Raw genomic sequence first — 17,840 nt, forward strand, 5'->3', positions numbered from 1 at the left:
GGCTCCCCAAAAGACTGAGGCCTAATCATAAGACTATAAAAGACTTCCTGTGTGCCAACACCTCTGCTCCATTACTAAAGACCTGCTTACAGAGTTCCATTCACCTGTTACATTATGTCCATTTGGCCTTCAACATAAAATCACCATACTGAAAGAAGAGGCAGAAAAAACATTAGAACCAGACTTAGACATGGCAGGAATGTTGGGATTAGGAGACCAGGAATTTAAACAACTATGACTCGCGGTCATAGTCACCTCTAATGGGAAAGGCCTCTAATGGGAAAAGCAGACAACATGCAAGAATAGGTGGTCAATATAAGCTGAAAGAAAAAGGAAATTCTAAGAAATAATTTTAAAAAATACTAGACATCAAAAGCGCTGAAGGAAATGAAGGATACCTTTGATGGGCTTGTTAGCAGACTAGATATGGCGAAAGAAAGAATCTCTGAATGTCAGTAGAAACTTTCAAAACTGAAAATCAAAGAGAGAAAAGACTAGGGAGGAGAAAAGGGATAGGATATCTGAGAACTGTGGAACAACTACAAAAGGTGTACTTACACATAATGGAAACACCAGCACAAGAAAGAGAAAAGCGGAAGAAATATTTAAAGCATAATGATTGAGGGGGCGCCTGGGTGGCTCAGAGGGTTAAGCCTCTGCCTTCTGCTCAGGTCATGATCCCAGGGTCCTGCGATCGAGCCCTGCATCGGGCTCTCTGCTCAGCAATGAGCCTGCTTCCCTTCCTCTTCTCTGCCTGTCTCTCTGCCTACTTGTGATCTCTGCCTGTCAAATAAATAAATAAAATCTTTTTTAAAAAATGCATAATAATTGAGAAGTTGTCCAAATTAATGTCAGATATGAAACTGCAGGTCCAGGAAGCTCAGAGACTACCACATAGGATAAATGCAAAACAAACAAACAAACAAACTAAAATACCCTATACCTGGGCACATCACACTCAAACTGCAGAAAATCAAAAATACAGGAAAATTCTTGAAAGAGGCCAGAGTAACTTCTACAGGAGCAAAGAGAAGAATTACATCTGATTTCTCCAAAGCCATGCAAGCAAGGAGAGTGGAGTGATATATCTAAGGTGTCGAGAGGGAAAACAAAAACAAAAACAAACAAAAAAACACCACCAGCTGAGAATTCTGTACCCTACAAAATTATCCCTCAGAACTGAAGAAGTACTTTCTCAGGCAAATGAAAATTGAGAGAATTTGTTGTCAGTAGATCTGCCTAGCAAGAAATGTTAACAGAAGCTCTTCTGAGAGTAGGAAAATAGTATAGGCCAGAAACTAGGATCTACATAAAGAAAGGGAGAGTACTAAAGGAGTTAGTGATGATAAAGTTAAAACGTTTATTTTTCTTATTCTTAATTAATCTAACATAACAATCAGAATAATAATAGCAACTATGTATTTGACATATATATGCTTGTGTGTAAGTGAAATAAATGACAGCAATGACACAAGGGACAACAGGGAGAGATTAGGAATATTTTATTGTTATATGGTACTTGCACTACCCATAAAGTACTGTGGTGTTTTGCATATTGCAAAATATTGGACAACCACTTAAAAATGTTTTTAAAAGTATAATTGATATGCTAAGAAAGGAGAGAAAATGGTAATATAGGCTGCTCAATTAAAACCACAAAAGACAGCACAAGAGTAGAAGGCAAAAACAGAAACAGAATAAGAGCAATGGCAAAACAATAATAAATATGGTAGATATCATTCCAGCCATATCAGTAATCACTTAATTTTTTTCTTTTCTTTAAGATTTTATTTATATATTTGACAGAGAGATCACAAGCAGGCAGAGAGGCAGGCAGAGAGAGAGGAGGAAGCAGGCTCCCTGCTGAGCAGAGAGCCCGATGCGGGGCTCAATCCCAGGACTCTGAGATCATGACCTGAGCTGAAGGCAGCGGCTTAACCCACTGAGCCACCCAGGCGCCCCAGTAATCACTTTATTTTTTTAAAGACTTTAAGTAATCTCTGCACAGAATGTGGGGCTCCAACTCACAACCCCAAGATTAAGAGTCCCATGCTCTACTGACTGAGCCAGCCAGGTGCCCCTCAGTAATCACTTTAAATATTAATGATCTGAATGTGAGAATTCAAAAAGATTGTCAGAGTTTAATAAATGGCAAGACCTGACTATGTGTTTGTCTACAAGAAGCCCATTTTACATATAAAACACATATAGACTAAAAGTAAAAGGTTAGAGAAAAATATACCATGTTAACACTAATCAAAACAAAGTGGGAGTAGCTATATTAATCTGAGACAGAGCAGACAGCTGAGCATAAAAGTTGTCTGATATAATGAAGGACATTACATAATGATTACATAATGACATTACATAATTACTGATAAAGGAATCAGTTTTCCAAAAAGAGGTAACAGTCCTTAATGTGTACACACCTATTAACACAGCATCAAAATATATGAGGCAAAAACTAATATATATCTACAAGGAGAAATAGGTAGATCCACTCTTAGAGTTGGAGACTTCAACAGCCCTTGGTCCAAAATGGACAGATCCCAAAAGCAGAAGATCAGCAAAGACATAGCTGAATTCAACAACACTGTTAATTAACTAGATATAACTGACATCCATAGACTACTTTATCCAACAACAGCAGAATTCATTCTCCTCCAGGTCACATGGAACATTCACCAAGAGAGACCATGTTTTATGCCATAAAATACAACTTAAAAATATAAAAGAATACAAATCATGTAGTATCTACTTTCAGACCACAATGGAATAAAACTAGGAATCACTAACAGAGATAGCTGGAAAATCCCAAAGTTCTTGGAGACCTTACAACACATTTTTAAATAACACATGGGTCATAAAAAGGAATCTCAAGAGAAAACACATTTTGAACTAAATGAAAATGAAAAGCCAACTTATCAAACTTTGTGGGATGCAGCAAAAGCAGTGCTTAGAGGGAAATTTATAAATAGTGAATGTATATACTGGAAAGGAAGATTTAGAGTCTATAATCTAAGCTTCTGCCTTAGGAAACTAAAAAACAAAGAGTAAATCCAAAGCAATCAGAAGAAAGGAAATAAAAATTAGAATAGAAATCAATGACATCGAAAACAGGAAAATGAATAGCAAGGTTGCAGGATACAAGTTTAATATATAAAGTCAACTGCTTTTCTGTATTCTACAGAACAAGTGGAATTTGAAATTAAAAACACCACACAACTAGCATTCCCCCAAAATAAAATAATTATATATCTAACAAAATATGTATAGGATTTAAATGAGGAAAAGTACAAAACCTGATGGATAAAATCAAAGAACTAAATAAATAGAGAGACAGTCCATGTTCATGGATAGGAAGACTTAATATTGTCAAGATGTTATTTCTTTCCAGGGTGCCTGGATGGCTCGGTTCGCTAAGATTCCAACTCTTGATCTCAGCTCAGGTCTTGAGCTCAGGATCATGAGTTCAAGTTCCCCACTGGGCACAGAACCAACTTAAAAAAAAAAAAAAGGAAAAAAAATATGTTAGTTCTTCCCAAATTGGCCTATAGATAATGCAATCCCAGTCAAAAACCCTAGCAAATTATATCATGGACATAGATAAACTGGCTCTGAAGTTTATATGGAGAGACAAAAGACAGATGATAGCCATCACAATATTGAAGGAGACAAAGTTGGAGGACTGACACTACCCAACATCAGGACTTAACTGTAAACAGTAATCAAGACAGTGTAGTATTGAAAGAATAGATAGATCACTAGAATCATAGAGAGCCCAGAAACAAACCCATACAAATAGAGTCAACTGACTTTTGACAGAGGAGTGAAAGCAATACAATGGAACAAGAGAATCTTTTCAACAAAATGGAACACCTGGACATCCACATGCAAAAGAAAAAAAAAAATCTAGACACAGACTTTACGCACTTAGCAAAAATGAACTAAAAATGGATTGTAGGCCTAAATACAAAACTGTAAAGAACTGTAGATAAAAGACTGCTATCCAAAATATACAAAGAACTCTTAAAGCTCAACAATAAGACAATGAACAACCCAACTGAAAAGTAGACCAAACACCTAAACAGACACCTCACCAAAAAAGATATACAGATGGTAAAGAAGCTTATGAAGAGGCACTACACATCATAAGTCCTTAGGGAACTGCAAATTGAAACAACAGTGAGCTACCAACACACACCTGTTAGAATGGCCAAACTCAAACACTAATGCTTCACTGACAACACGAAATGCTGGCAAATACGTAGCACAGCAGGAGCTCTTCTTCATTGCTGGTGGGAATGCAATAGTACAGCAACTATGGACCCAGTATGACTTTTTTTTTTTTTTTCAATTCTTCTTTTCCCCAGCTATGTTGAGATGTAATTGACATATAAGATAGCATTAAGTGTGAGATGCAGGTTAGGTTAACATTTTTCTTACAAAAGTAAATACACACGCTCTTGCCATATGATCTAGGAGTCACACTTGTTGGTATTTACCCAAAGGAGTTGAAAAGTTATGGACATGGATGTTATGGCATCTTTCCTTATAATTGCCAAAACTTGGGAGTAGCCACGATATCTTTCAGTGAGTGATGGATAAATAAACTGTGGTACTTGCAAACAATGGACTATTATTCAGTGCTACAAAAAGAAAAAAAAAAAAGGCAATCAGGCCATGGAAACACCTGGAAGAATCTTAAGTTTATATGACTAAGTAAAAGAGGATAACCTGGTATGTAACTTGTACATCAATAAACTGCTTTTAAAATTAGGTTAAGATAGAAAACAGTTTGAAAAGATGAATCAGAGCTTGAAATGTTAGGACCTATTTCTTGGTCACAGTGCCGTAAGTAGATTTTCATTTCTTTTTGGGGGGGGTTCTTAGGTTTTCCAGACGTACTAAAACGATCACATATTACCCAAGTACTAAGATCTTTGAAATTCAGTGAAATAAACTTGCGGCAATCAGCGACTGCGCCACAGCTGCGTGAGAGGGGCGCCCGACTGCAGCCCCCCGCTGGTGAGCGGAGAGAGACACCACCGCTCCCCCTCCCCCCATCACTGTCCACGCTCCACTCTGGGCTCAGGACCCAGGCTCTCAAGCCTTAACAGCACGTCTTTAGAGCTTTCTAATTAGTGCTGTTTGGGGTTTTGTGTTTTGATTTCCTTTGCCAGGCTGAACAGTCAAAAGAAGAGCAGAAGCAAGGTTTGAATGCAGAGAAATTGATGCGGCAAGTCTCCAAGGACGTGTGCCGGCTCCGGGAGCAGAGCCGGAAGGTGCCCCGGCAGGTGCAGTCCTTCAGGTAAACCCCCCCACCCATGACACCGAAGGCTTGTCCTCTCGCCATCTGAATTATGCCGCCAGTTCGCATTAGCGTAGGAGTCCCCAGATCCTCTCCTACCATGTGAACGTAGATGCTTCCGTTTGCTCCTTCCTGAGGTTACAGACTCCCCCGGCAGTGGCCCTGACCCGATCCAAGCCCGGCTCCTAGGAACTCGGGGTGCCCCCCACCCCCCGAGAAGCGGTTGGCACATCTCGCTGAGTAAATACAGAAAGGCACAGATCTTCCGGGCTTTTGTTGTTCACTCATTCAACAGACGTTCTTGGGCCCCTCCTGGGCGCCCTCGCCGTGCGGGGTCAGGGATGCTCCCCAGGAGCAGGGGGCGTCTGGGGCACCCCCCGGCACTGGGGACACACACACACTCACCCTGCCGGCTTGTCTCACCTGGAATCAGGGGCCCCGTGTTCCCTGGTCCTCTGATTCATCAAGGAAGTTCGAAATCAAGGAGTCAAAAATGGCCACTGACTCAGGGCTGTGAGGCCCCGCGTGCAGCGAGGCTTCCGCTTCCGGGGCTCCTTCCGGCCTGCAGTGACGTCATGAGCACCCGCCCTCGCCTGAGAGGACGCCGACCGCGGAGACAGCCCTGGTTCCGGGTCCCGCGGTTCTGGGCCGCTCCCTCTCCTCTCTCCTGTCCTTAGCAGAGCTTTTCCACCCCAGCACTTGGCTCTTGACGCCACACTCCCTCCACCGTCTACATGGACTCTTAGTTTCTCGAAGGAAGGCTGGTGCTTTGTTTTGTTGTTGTTCTATTCTTTATCGCTGCCAACGTGCCCTGCGCAACAGCACACACCCCGGGAAATACGTGTTGGTGGGGCGCTGTGTGATGTGAAGATCTGGCGCGGAAGTGGGTATCCTGCACCTGTCTTTGGCAACTATTCGATCTTAAAATCATAATTATTATTATTATTTTTTAATACTCTCCTAACCTCTGAAACCGTTCTGCCCGATCTTTCTCAGCTTCTCCCTTTCGGGTGGTTTCTCCTTATCCCCGCTTCGGCATTTGGGACAGCTCTGCCTTTGCTAGAGTCACATTCCTTCTTTCCCCCGCCTTGGGAGTCATGGGATCACTCAGCAAGTGTCCCCTACCTGGGCATGGTATTGATCTTAAAGAATTTTCCCAGTATCATGTATTTTTCTACAAGGTCCCTGTAGAACTTTCCTACAAAGTCCCCGGGACTTTGGGCTTATGCGTCCTCTCCTGCCTCGTTTAGAAGTGCTCATAACTGACTCCCTAGTGGTTTAGAAACTGTCTGATGCTGGAAATCCGGGAAGGAAGTGCCTGTCTTGGTATGTAGACGATTCACTGTAAACCGGAGCCGCCCTTCTCCTTTATAGCCTCGCATCAAGGGAGAAGACGGGGAAAAAAGGGTGGGGGGTGGGAGACGATCTTGATTTTAGAGGGTTCTGCCCAAGGAACAGATCACCTGTGCAGGCTTGCAGAGACCACGCTGGAGTTCTTGGGACTCTTTTCAGTGGTCGCAGAGTATTTTCAACGTTGTGTTCAAGCCAGTTTATTTCTCACCCCTGACTCTAGGGAGAAGATTGCCTACTTCACCAGAGCGAAGATAAGCATCCCCTCCCTGCCGGCTGATGATGTATGATCACACCCCCTAAAGAAATTACTCTGTCACCTCTTCACTAACTAGGGAGGGTACAAGACTGAACATTTGTTTTGTTTTGTTGGGGGGGGTGTTTTTTGTAACGTAACTGTCCACTCTTTAAAGAGCTTTCATATCACATCAGATTTTCAACATGCTCATTTGTAAAGTACCTTGAATGTAATTCTTGTATGTTTAAAAAAGAAAAACAAAGTCAGGTAACCAAAATGGAAGGATCTGGTGCACAAATGTCATCCAGTACATACGAATTGCCAGCAGCCCGTGTTTTGTACAAATGGAATAGAGGCGGCACCCAGGGTATATCCTGTTGAACCAACTATCAAGAAAGAACTCGGTTTAGCAGAAGACGAGCTTGACTTTTCTTTCGATGTCTTACGGGCAGACCAGGAGGATGGCAACAGGCCCACGTGGTATCTTTGTACCCCTGGTTTGAAGGCAAATATGAGTCCAATGAGTCCAGCTCGAAACAGGTGTTGAGCTCACGCCATCACCTGTGTCGAAGCCCTTGTTTCCTGAAAACACTTTCATTCTTGTCCTTTTCTTGGAGTCTAAAGAAAACCAGATGCTGAGTGGGAATCTCAGAACCCAAAGGAGCAGTGCTCCGAACCACAGGGAAGACCTTGTGATTTGTCACATTAAGGGTGGGCAGGGAGAGGAGAGAGCCCGGTACCCTCAACCCACTTGAGTCAGCTCGTCAGCGAGCACCCATGGCCCAGAACACGCCCGGACTCCACGGCCGTGTTCCAGCCAGGGTTTCCAGCTCGCACTGCTGAGCTGCTGTCCCAGGTCCGAGGGTGGTGCCCACGACAAGCCCATGGCGGCCAGCCCTCTGAGAACAGACAGCACCCACCTTGTGGCGGAGACACGCACAAGCACTCCTTCAGGAAAACGGGAATCTTGATTAAGTCAAAGTTGCCAAAAAAAAATTTTTTTTAACTTTATTAAACCAATTACTCACATTCACTAGAAATTATTTTGCAGCTCTCATTCTTAGGAGCTCCCATCTGTAATTTGTGGTAAGGAGGCCAAGAGAAGAGTGTGCCTGGGGAGATATCAATCTGAAGTATGGGCCAAGGCATTTGTTTCAGAAAACAATTCTAGATGAACTAAGGTAGGCAGAGGAACAGACTCCATCCAGCCAGTGTCCTCCCCCTCCCTAGCCCAAGCATGGGCTTAAAAGAAAGCGAGACGCCCTATAGCTCTGTCAACATAAAGGCTTTTAGAATAGAGTATTTATGCAATTTAAATCCTACTTATCATCCAGCCAGTTCCAGTAGAAGAGGCAATTTTTGGCCAGCCATCTTCTGTAACAAACTAAATCTTTTTTTTTTTTTTTTTTTTTTTTCAAAAAATGCAAAAATCACCTTCAAGGAATGGACCCCTTAAAAAAATATATATTAAGTTCTATTTCTAACATAGAATCCCCGGCAGGAATTTTTAGTTTCTTGAAAGTAATTATACATATTTTGGAAAGTTCCTTTTATCAGAATCAAAATTCAAATTAAGCAATTTCTGAGCCTAGAAATTCAATTATTTTTTCCTCCGTTGTCCCACCACTTAAATCTAAATGTCTCTGAAGCTATAACCAGATGTGACACGACTTTGAACATAAACCAGCCTTGTGAATTGGCTGCACACAGTCCTTCAAGGCCGTGAGGTTCATTCTATCAGATGACTAAGGAGAACTAGAAAGACAATACCATTCATCCTTGTCAAGGTCAAATGTGAAAGACAGAGGTTTATCTAATGTAGAGCTAAATGAAGGTCAGCTGTTTTCAGCGTTTTAGTTTGACCGTGAAAATGTTTATAGGATTTTGTGTAGTTATACCGTACAATTCTATTTTCTTCATTTATTTATTTACGGTCTTATTTATGTTCTGTTTAATATATAGTTCGGTTCTGGCCATTTTAAATGTTTGACATAGAAGAGGCTATATTGGAATATCTACACTTTTATAAGTCTTCATCAGATTCGCTGTTTACTTTTTGTAATACAAAAAGTTTCAGACAAGTATAAAAGAAGAACAAAATCTGTCTCAGGCTGGTAGTCAACAGTTGTGACCAGGATTTGGGTTTTCTTTTACAAAATTTGCTCATTTCTAACATGAGAAACGAACTTATTTTAATATAATCCTTTTCCACACTTTAAAAAATCAGCAATAGTGTTGTGTATTTTAGGCAGCTTTTAACAATTCTGTCATATTTGTACTAACCCAAATGATTCACAGTGACAAAACATTTTAATAACTTGATCACAAAACCATATGAACAATATGAATTTTAATATTATAAATACTATTTTTTAAAGGTAGAATTTATTCTGCACAGGGTAAAAAGAATGTAATATTTAGTTCTCAAGTTTGAATTATCAATATGTTATTATAATTTTGTATATCAGAATCTAAGTTACAGGTACAAAAAAACATTGCTAGCCAAATGAACAAAATCTAGCTGTCTGTAGCATGCAAATCAAATCTAAAATCTTTTTTTTTGCTATTACTTTATCTATATTGTATTAAATATCAAAAGCTCAGGACTGAACTAAATATTTAATCAGGTTAAATTCTGAATATGTTTCTGTTTCTGTTAATCGTCTCTGTAAAAGTACGCAAATACATCACATAGATTAACTTTGGTTTCTGCACTTTTCCTGTGTTTGTGGGTGGAAAAAGGTTCAGTGGGTTTGTTTGTTTTTTTAAACAAAGATGCATATTGCTTCATACTTCATTTCAGTGTCATGTACTGTTCAGTCAATTTCTCTGATTGTTGCAAACAAGAGTTTATCTGAGCCTTGTACCGAGCAAATACCAGATCCATCATGAGGAACTTCCCAAGCCAGCAGTTTGCTGGAGATGGTTCTGGATTGGGCGGTCGGTGTTGCTGATAGAAAAATAGGGCCTATTTGCATCATGCGAGTAAAAGAAGGAGTCCCCAAGGTGAGCCAGGAGCTTCCCCCCACCCTACCCCGGACCTTGACCTGCAGCCCCCCACCCCCACCCCGGGGCTGCTCCACAGAACCCGGGGCAGCCAGGGCCCTCAGCCATCTGCCACAGAGCACCGGGCACCGAAGCCAAAGCACACTTGGGGGCCCATATTTTACGTGAACCTCCCCAAACACCAGATTGCCACCCTCTGCTTCTGCGCTGGTAAGGAAGGCATGAAGGAATGTGGCTGGCTTTTGGAAAAGGCCCCGTAGAGGCCCTGAGGTCTCCAATTACAAAGGAGATGAAATATCCTACGTCTCTCTCCTCTCAAGCTTTCAAAGAACCAGCAATTTTTTTAGTCTAATCTAATGTCCTTTCTCAATAAATATGCAACAAGACTTGAGTTTCAAGATAATAGGTGATCTTACACACTTGAAAGCAATAAATGATTAGCAGTTGCCAAAACGATTCATCTCTATGAATAACACCTTCAAAGATATGTAAGTGCTAATATAATGTTTTATTTACCAGCTCTGTGCAATCACCGAATCTATTTTAAAATGAAGAAAACTCATCCACAGTAATGAGTATGATTACTATTAAGTCTTGAGTGGTTTTGATCTCAGAATAGAAGATAAAAGTGTTTTTACTGTCTTAGAAGGAAATTATAATTTACGAAGCGAATAGCCACAGGGAAATGCATTTTAGAAAATTAAAAGCCCCGTGAATGGGTGGCTGTGTAGCAGGAAATCCTACCAAATCCAGAGAGGAGGGATCTGCTCTTGAGGGATGGACCCCACTGATGTTTTCTGGCTTAGATTTTCCGATGGGCTTTGTTCATCTGCCGGTGCTCACAGTGATATCTTGTTTCTGCCACTGCATGGTGGTCCAAAGCTGGGGCAGCCTGGGAGAAGCAGGCTGCACAGTCCAACAGGCCCCCTCCCAGGAGGAGGGAAAAGCCAGCAAACCAACCCAGAAAGAGGGCGTCCCCAAACTCCCACCTGGGCACGATCTCTGGCACAGTCTCATCCCAGAACTCCTGGACCGTCTTGTAGGCGACCCAGGACACCGGAGCCAGAGCCGCAACCCCGGCCGCCCAGAACAGAATCCCTCCCAGGATCAGCAGCCCCTTCTTGTGGCCCTGCCGTGTCTCTCCAATCCTCAGGCAGTCCAGGCCAAAGCTGGAGACCAGCAGGCCCAGGAGCCCCAGCCCGTTGGACAGGAACATGAGAATCCTGGCGATCCGGAGTTCGGCAGGCAAAGCCAGGAAGGAGTCAAAGTCCTTGCACTGTCTCCCCACCTCCTCTTGGATGACACAAGCCTGCCAGAGCCCCATGGTCCAGTTCTCCATTTCGTTTAGGTCCAGATTGAGGTTTTTCCACTGTGGCAGGTAGTTTGTAAGACAGGACAACACCCATCCCAGCAAAGAGAGTGAGATCCCAGCGAATTGTGCCACAGTCCGAAATACTAAAGCCATCCCTGAGCCCCACAGAGCCCGAGCCACACCAGCTCCTGCCTTTCGACTGGCGTGCAGAGAAGTGTGACACCTTATGCTATCTCCGCAGAGCTCGGAAATATTTCTTCATCATGTGTAGAGGATTCTTGCCAGAGTGGCTATTGTTTGATTCCGTGTTGACTGACTTTCAGGAAAGGACAGGGAAATAAGTCCACCAACCAGCAACAATGCCAGGGTGTGGCCAAGCGCCATGATCCTGTCCTAGGGGCTGACCCTGACTGTGGTCGTAGTTTGTCTCTGAGATCATCTTAAGCAGTGCTCATCCCCCTTTCATTGTTAACAGTACAGATGGCTCTCAGGTTGTTCCCAACCTTTCTAACAAGTCAAAGAATTAAGTCTAAATGCAAAATGGCCCAGTTTGGGTTCAGCTCCAAGCCTTTCTGTCTACCTTACTAATTGCACCTGTCTCCTTGCCATCTTTATCACTCGGATTTCTGTACGTACGTCGCGGTAATACTGAATGTGGTCCCTTTTTAAAAGCAGGTTCAAGAAAAATATTTCTTACCCAAATACATCGATCTGACCAGAAATCTCTTTAGACCTTCAATCAGGTCTGTTTTTTTTTTTAAGACCCTTGAGCTACCTATAGAACATAACACATGCTTGCTGTGCCCTAAAGACCAGGTCTAGTTCCCTCCCTGCCTTTCTGTCAAATCTGTGCCCGTGTGCATGGGCACTTTGTTTTCTTTGCTTAAGTTTGCTTTCTATATTGTAGAAAAGTAAAGGAACAGGACTTTGTAGGTCAGAACGAACACCTTTTGTCAGTTCACCACTAAAGTCAATATCCTCATGCTGATCATTTTTAACGGAAGAAAGCAAAGCTTTTATTAGGGGAAGTGGAAACTGTCAGTATCTGGATATCTAGCACAAGACATTTCTGGAATTGCTCATCTTTTTTAGATTTGAAACCTTGGAAGAGACAAGAGAGGAGACTGGCCAGCATTTTGAGTGTGAGAGTATCATTAAGGACCGAAAACTGTCAGCCTCATCAAATTCTGTCACAACGGGTGCCTGCTAATGTCCTAAACAAAAACCACCTCTGTTCAAAGAAGACCAAAGTCGTCGTTGTGGAAATCACACTTTGGGACAGGCTGAGCATGCACTGTTGCTAATGCAGAATGTTTAAAGGATTTCAGATTGGGTTTTCCTTTAGGAAATAGATACTAATTCTTATGATTTCCAGCTACCAGCAAAAACAAAAACCAAAAAATTTTCTAATATAAAATTAACACATTAAAACTTAATACTGATTACAATGGACAACCACCACCATGTTTTGATTTAAATAACCAGCTCGATGAAATTATTTTTGCCCATACCTAGGTAATGCTTACCACGATAATTTTCTTTTAGTTACAAGACTTGCCTCTTTCTTACCTCTCCAGATTTTGGGGGGTAGGGGAGATCTAGAATAGAAGAGTGGTTATTTAATAACATGTGAGCAGCACGGATTTAGTTGAAGAACAAAGACCCCTTTCTAATGTAGACCCCACTTCACAGTTGCTGTGGAAAGATGTGTCTCTCCGGTCCCGTCAAAGCCTTACACCCTCGGGTCTGCCATTCCATTTTCCAGGTATGGACTTTGAGTTAGTGTTTCTGCCACTGCATAGTGGCCCGAAGCTGGGGCAGCCTGGGAGAAGCAGGCTGCACAGTCCAACAGGCCCCCTCCCAAGAGGAGGGAAAAGCCAGCAAACCAACCCAGAAAGAGGGCGTCCCCAAACTCCCACCTGGGCACGATCTCTGGCACAGTCTCATCCCAGAACTCCTGGACCGTCTTGTAGGCGACCCAGGACACCGGAGCCAGAGCCGCAACCCCGGCCGCCCAGAACAGAATCCCTCCCAGGATCAGCAGCCCCTTCTTGTGGCCCTGCCGTGTCTCTCCAATCCTCAGGCAGTCCAGGCCAAAGCTGGAGACCAGCAGGCCCAGGAGCCCCAGCCCGTTGGACAGGAACATGAGAATCCTGGCGATCCGGAGTTCGGCAGGCAAAGCCAGGAAGGAGTCAAAGTCCTTGCACTGTCTCCCCACCTCCTCTTGGATGACACAAGCCTGCCAGAGCCCCATGGTCCAGTTCTCCATTTCGTTTAGGTCCAGATTGAGGTTTTTCCACTGTGGCAAGTAAGTGGTGATCACGGATAAAACCCATCCCAGCAAAGATAATAAAAGTCCAATGAGTTGCACTGCTGCTCTGAAGACGAAAGCCATTCCAACAGATTCTACAACTTGGGCCACCCCCTATAGGAGCCACCGTCTTCAGTAGTTGTCAGGAGTGTGATGCTCTCAGTCCTATCTTGCCTGGAATATAAGCTTTGGCCATTAACTCTTGGGAAACTCTGAAATGCGTTTTTGTTCTTCTCAAATATAATGTTTCATGTAAAGGACGAAGGACCCTGTTAAAACTATGAGTTAGGCTTTCTGATAAGGATTTGATCTGTTACCTTCCAATTTGCTTGGTAAAATTACATCCCCAATGCTTGATGATTATAAGTCTAAGGATGAACAAAGAGGGCTCTATGACCCCTCACCCTAAAGTACAACAGAAATCTTTGTGCTTCAATATGGATTAATTAGATTTTAAGTGGTGATAAAAGGCCAGCTCTTTCTGCAACAGGACCTCATTGTAGTAGCCGAATCTGAGATCTCAGGGATGCAGAACAAGGCCTTGTAAAGAAAGGTAGACTGTTTCCCTATAATCTTTATTCTTCTCGGACTTCCTTAACCTACACAAGAGCCTGGCCCCGGTTCTTGAGTGTCACAGGCACTCAGTGGGGACTTGGCAGGAAAGTTTCCTTGGATTCCTTTGAAAGGTGGAGGCTGGTTCACTGGGTTCATTCAAATGGAAAAAAAAACAAGACTGATGCCCAGAGGTGCTAAGTGAGGAGGGGAGAATCCTGGGAAGCTCTGGATTTCATTCTAAGATTTTCTCCACCCTCGTTGAGGAGCTGGGGTAAAGCATGATTTCTTAGTGTCTGAGAGGGTTTTTTGGTTCACAGCTGAGCTGTCTTTGCTGTCATTGAATCCACACAGACAAAGTCACACCAGGTTGGAAGACTCCTGGCAGGTCCAAGAGAAAGGTTTGGGTGTGGAAACAAGAGCCGCAAGGGGGGCTGACCTTTGAGGCGCCATCTTGTTTGCTCTTTTGATTTAGGCCACACCGTGAGAGCACACTTCTGCGGCACGGGACCCCTCAGAGAATGCAGGGCCTGTCGGCTGGGATAAGAGGCCACACGCACCAGAGTCCCAGAGCAGTGCCGGGCCCCACAACCCAGACCCCACTCTGCTCAGGGTCCTGGACCTCCTGTGCCCGCAGCTGGAAGGCGGGGTCTGAGAGGCTGGTGTGGGAAGGACATGCAGGAGCCAGGGCCCTGGAAGGTTCTAAGCCTCTGGAACAGAACCACTGCCCGTCACCACCAGCCTGAGTCTAGTCCAGGGTCAGAGAAGAGTTTTCATGAAGTCGCCTGACAGGAGATAGGAGAAAAACAGAGCCCTGATGACCCAGATGTATCCAAAGTAAGCCTCAGAGTCATTAGGTGAATGGGTCTTTCTTCAGCATTTTCCAGCATTTCAGGTTAAAAAAGAAGAGGAGTCCTTAACTTTTACAAATTCTCAGAATCCCTTGGTTATTCTGCTGTCCTTGTTGTGCTAAAGTAAGAGGTGGTTCCGGTTTGCAAAAAGACTGAAGAGTCCAGAAAGGGCTGTCGATCTGTCCAGGCTTCCTCATCCCCAGGCGCTGGGACAATGGTGAGCTCGAGCTTTCCTCCCGGCAGGCAGCCTGGATGCAGAAAGCTCTCGAGACCAATCCTTAACAGTCACGAGGAGATGATTCTTGATATCACAACGAAGTTTGCTTGTTTTTTTAATGGAATGGAATAGGTTGCCGTGTGAGACCGTGATCTCTCCTTCCCAAACCTGTTTTGGGATACTACTTGGGGTGACTGGGTAGCTCAGTTGGTGGGGTGTCTGTCTGCCTTTGGCTCAGGTCGTGATCTCGGGGTCCCGGAATCAAGCCCCGCATTGGGCTCCCTGCTCAGAGGGGGGTCTGCTTCTCCCTCTCCTTCAGCCCCTCCGCCTAACACATGCTCTCTCTCTCTCTTTCAGATAAATCTTTTCTTTTTTAATTGTTAAAAATAAAATAAAATAAAAAAGGGTAATTCTCGGGACACCTGGCTGGCTCAGTCTGAAGAGCAGCAATTCTCAATCTCAGTGCTGTGAGTTTGAGCCCCACCTTGGTCACAGAGTAAAAAAATAAATAATTTTTTTTTTTTTTTTTTAAAGATTCATTCTCACCTGTCAGGGCTACTGTGGGGAGGTTTCTGCCACAGTGAGGGTCAGGCCTGGATAACCTCTAAGCGCTGCCTCAACTCATTTATTCTTTTAATTTTATTAACATATAATGTGTTATTTGTTTCAGGGGTACAGGTCTGTGGATCATCAGGCTTACACACTTCACAGAACTCACCATAGCACATGCCCTCCCCAATGTCCATCAGCCAGCCACCCTCTCCAAACCCCCCTAATTCATTTATTCTTTCAGCCTTTAGCAAAACATGTAGAGCACCTCCCCCTGGCTGGACTGTTGTGGGCTAAACACACCATCAAGACCAGGATGTGTGTGGGCCCTTCCCCTGCCTCTGCCCCGACGGCTCACGTTCCAGTAGGAGGCCACCAGGAAACTAATAAGATAATTCAGAGAACTGCACGGAGCCGGGGTGTGAGGGTGTGAGTTCGGGGCAGAGGAGACCCCAGGGCGGCCTCCTCCGGACCAGAAAGTGCAAAGCCCTCCCACCCCCAGGAACTCCCACCTCCATGGGCCAGTGGACCTGAGGGCAGCAGGGGGCAGAGTGGGGGGACTCGCTGCTGGCAGCCCACGTTGCTCCCAGGGTGGGGGTGAAATTCACAAAACAAATGTCACCTCCTCTGTAAAACACAAGTATAATATCTTTAAAAAATAATAATACACTGTTCAGTGTACGGAGGACTACGTTATCTCTGTCTCCAGAACATTCATCTAAGAACAAAAACCCCAGGTTACCGAAAGCCACACATCTGGGGAGCACTCTCAGGAACAGAGGCTCCATCTCTCCTCTCTCCCTTGGTGGAGGACTAGGGAGGTTCTGGAAAAACTTGGGACGGGAGGTACTTTTGAGGCCTTTTTGGGGGAAAAAATTCCGTCGCCGTAAGTCAATCAGATTGACCCGTTCGTGCAGCTGTGGAGTAAATCTAGACTGCTAAGGGCAAAGGAGTCTCGGGTCTGCCGCTGACAGACAGCGGGTGGGGCCCCTAGAAGGGGAGGGCAGAGAGGGAACACAAGCAGGGAAGTGGCAGGCAGAGGGAGAAGCAGGCTCCCCACTGAGCAGGGAGCCCGATGTGGGGCTTGATCCCAGGACCCCAGGCTCATGACCTGAGCTGAAAGCAGACGCTTAACCGACCGAGCCCCCCAGGCGCCCCGCCGGGGAAGGATGCTAAGCAAGGGTATAATGTGATCATTTTTGCATTTATGAAACCTAAAATGGTGGCTCGGGTGGCAAGCGTCTCCGTATCATCTAAGACACAGAAGCCGCAAGGGCAAGCCCACCCAAGGCCAAACGGTAGTCTGGCTACTGCTGACCACAGCTGGTGGCCCCAGACAGGTGGCCAGGCTGCTGCAAGGGAAGGTGTGCAAGCAGAGAGACTGAGGAGAGACAGGGTAGGGGGACGAGGGAGCCACAAGGTGTCTTTTGAGAACATTAGAATCTAAAGTCCACGGAGAGACACAAATCCTTTGATCTCAAAATGACCCTAAAAAACCCCTTAGGCACTGGAGAGAACACCCATCTCCCAGAGGGCCAAGCCTGCCGGCCTCCCTCCACAGCAATGGGCCAACAGTGGGAGGAGCACCAGAGGAAGTACTTGGCTTCATTTGTCATCTTGGAGGAAAAATACCCTAAGACCCCAAGAACCAGCATTGCTGTAAGACAGCAGGGCACTAGGAACAACTAACCAACAGACTACAAACTCCCTGGTGACCCCACCCCCAGGAAGCCCTCCAGCATTTCATAAAGGGGAGAAGGAGCACTTCTTCTAACAGGTGCTTAGCTTTCCTGACACTTTGACCTAAGAGTAAAGACAAAGGAGTTCCTCCTGCCAAACACAATTTTTTTTTAATCAAAAGAAAACCTATATATTTTTTTAAATCTTCCCTGTCCTGCTATATAGAGATTCTCCCTATGAATACACAAGAGCTCACCGATAAAAACAAGACACCCCGTTGTCTTCCCAGCAACCACAGCACAATGCCGTGTGTTCAACAAATATTTGTCTAATAATGAATGAGGTGGGTCCTTCTAAGTGATAACGAAGGTAAACACAGAATCCAGCACGGTGACAGATGCCCGCCCCACACTGCCAGTTGCCTTTTGTAATGCTGCTGACACAGCCCGACCTGATTCATCTG

At 44.5% G+C, this 17,840-nt stretch overlaps 3 protein-coding genes across 6 annotated transcripts in view; 1 reads left to right on the top strand and 2 right to left on the bottom strand.

The window, feature by feature from the left end:
• Positions 1 to 8,304, top strand: part of WWC2 (WW and C2 domain containing 2) — a 202,057-nt gene extending 193,753 nt beyond the window's left edge. For all 4 annotated transcript variants that reach the window (XM_032869861.1, XM_032869865.1, XM_032869864.1 and 1 more), the window contains exons 22-23: positions 5,184 to 5,311; positions 6,885 to 8,304. In XM_032869861.1, the coding sequence (XP_032725752.1) occupies positions 5,184 to 5,311; positions 6,885 to 6,951 (195 nt within the window). In that variant the 3' untranslated portion in view covers positions 6,952 to 8,304. The remainder of the gene's footprint in view (positions 1 to 5,183; positions 5,312 to 6,884) is intronic.
• A 2,403-nt stretch (positions 8,305 to 10,707) lies between these two features.
• LOC116874952 (claudin-22-like) lies at positions 10,708 to 11,588 on the bottom strand. The gene has a single exon (XM_032869996.1). It carries the CDS (start codon positions 11,368 to 11,370, stop codon positions 10,708 to 10,710), a length of 663 nt encoding a protein of 220 aa, XP_032725887.1. The 5' UTR covers positions 11,371 to 11,588.
• A 1,361-nt stretch (positions 11,589 to 12,949) lies between these two features.
• Positions 12,950 to 13,612, bottom strand: LOC116874953 (putative claudin-24). Its single transcript, XM_032869997.1, has one exon. It carries the CDS (start codon positions 13,610 to 13,612, stop codon positions 12,950 to 12,952), a length of 663 nt encoding a protein of 220 aa, XP_032725888.1.
• Between the last annotated feature and the right edge of the window lie 4,228 nt (positions 13,613 to 17,840).

This window comes from Lontra canadensis, unplaced genomic scaffold, assembly GCF_010015895.1.
Source record: "Lontra canadensis isolate GAN:19392208 unplaced genomic scaffold, GSC_riverotter_1.0 scaffold39, whole genome shotgun sequence".
Classification (NCBI taxonomy): domain Eukaryota; kingdom Metazoa; phylum Chordata; class Mammalia; order Carnivora; family Mustelidae; genus Lontra; species Lontra canadensis.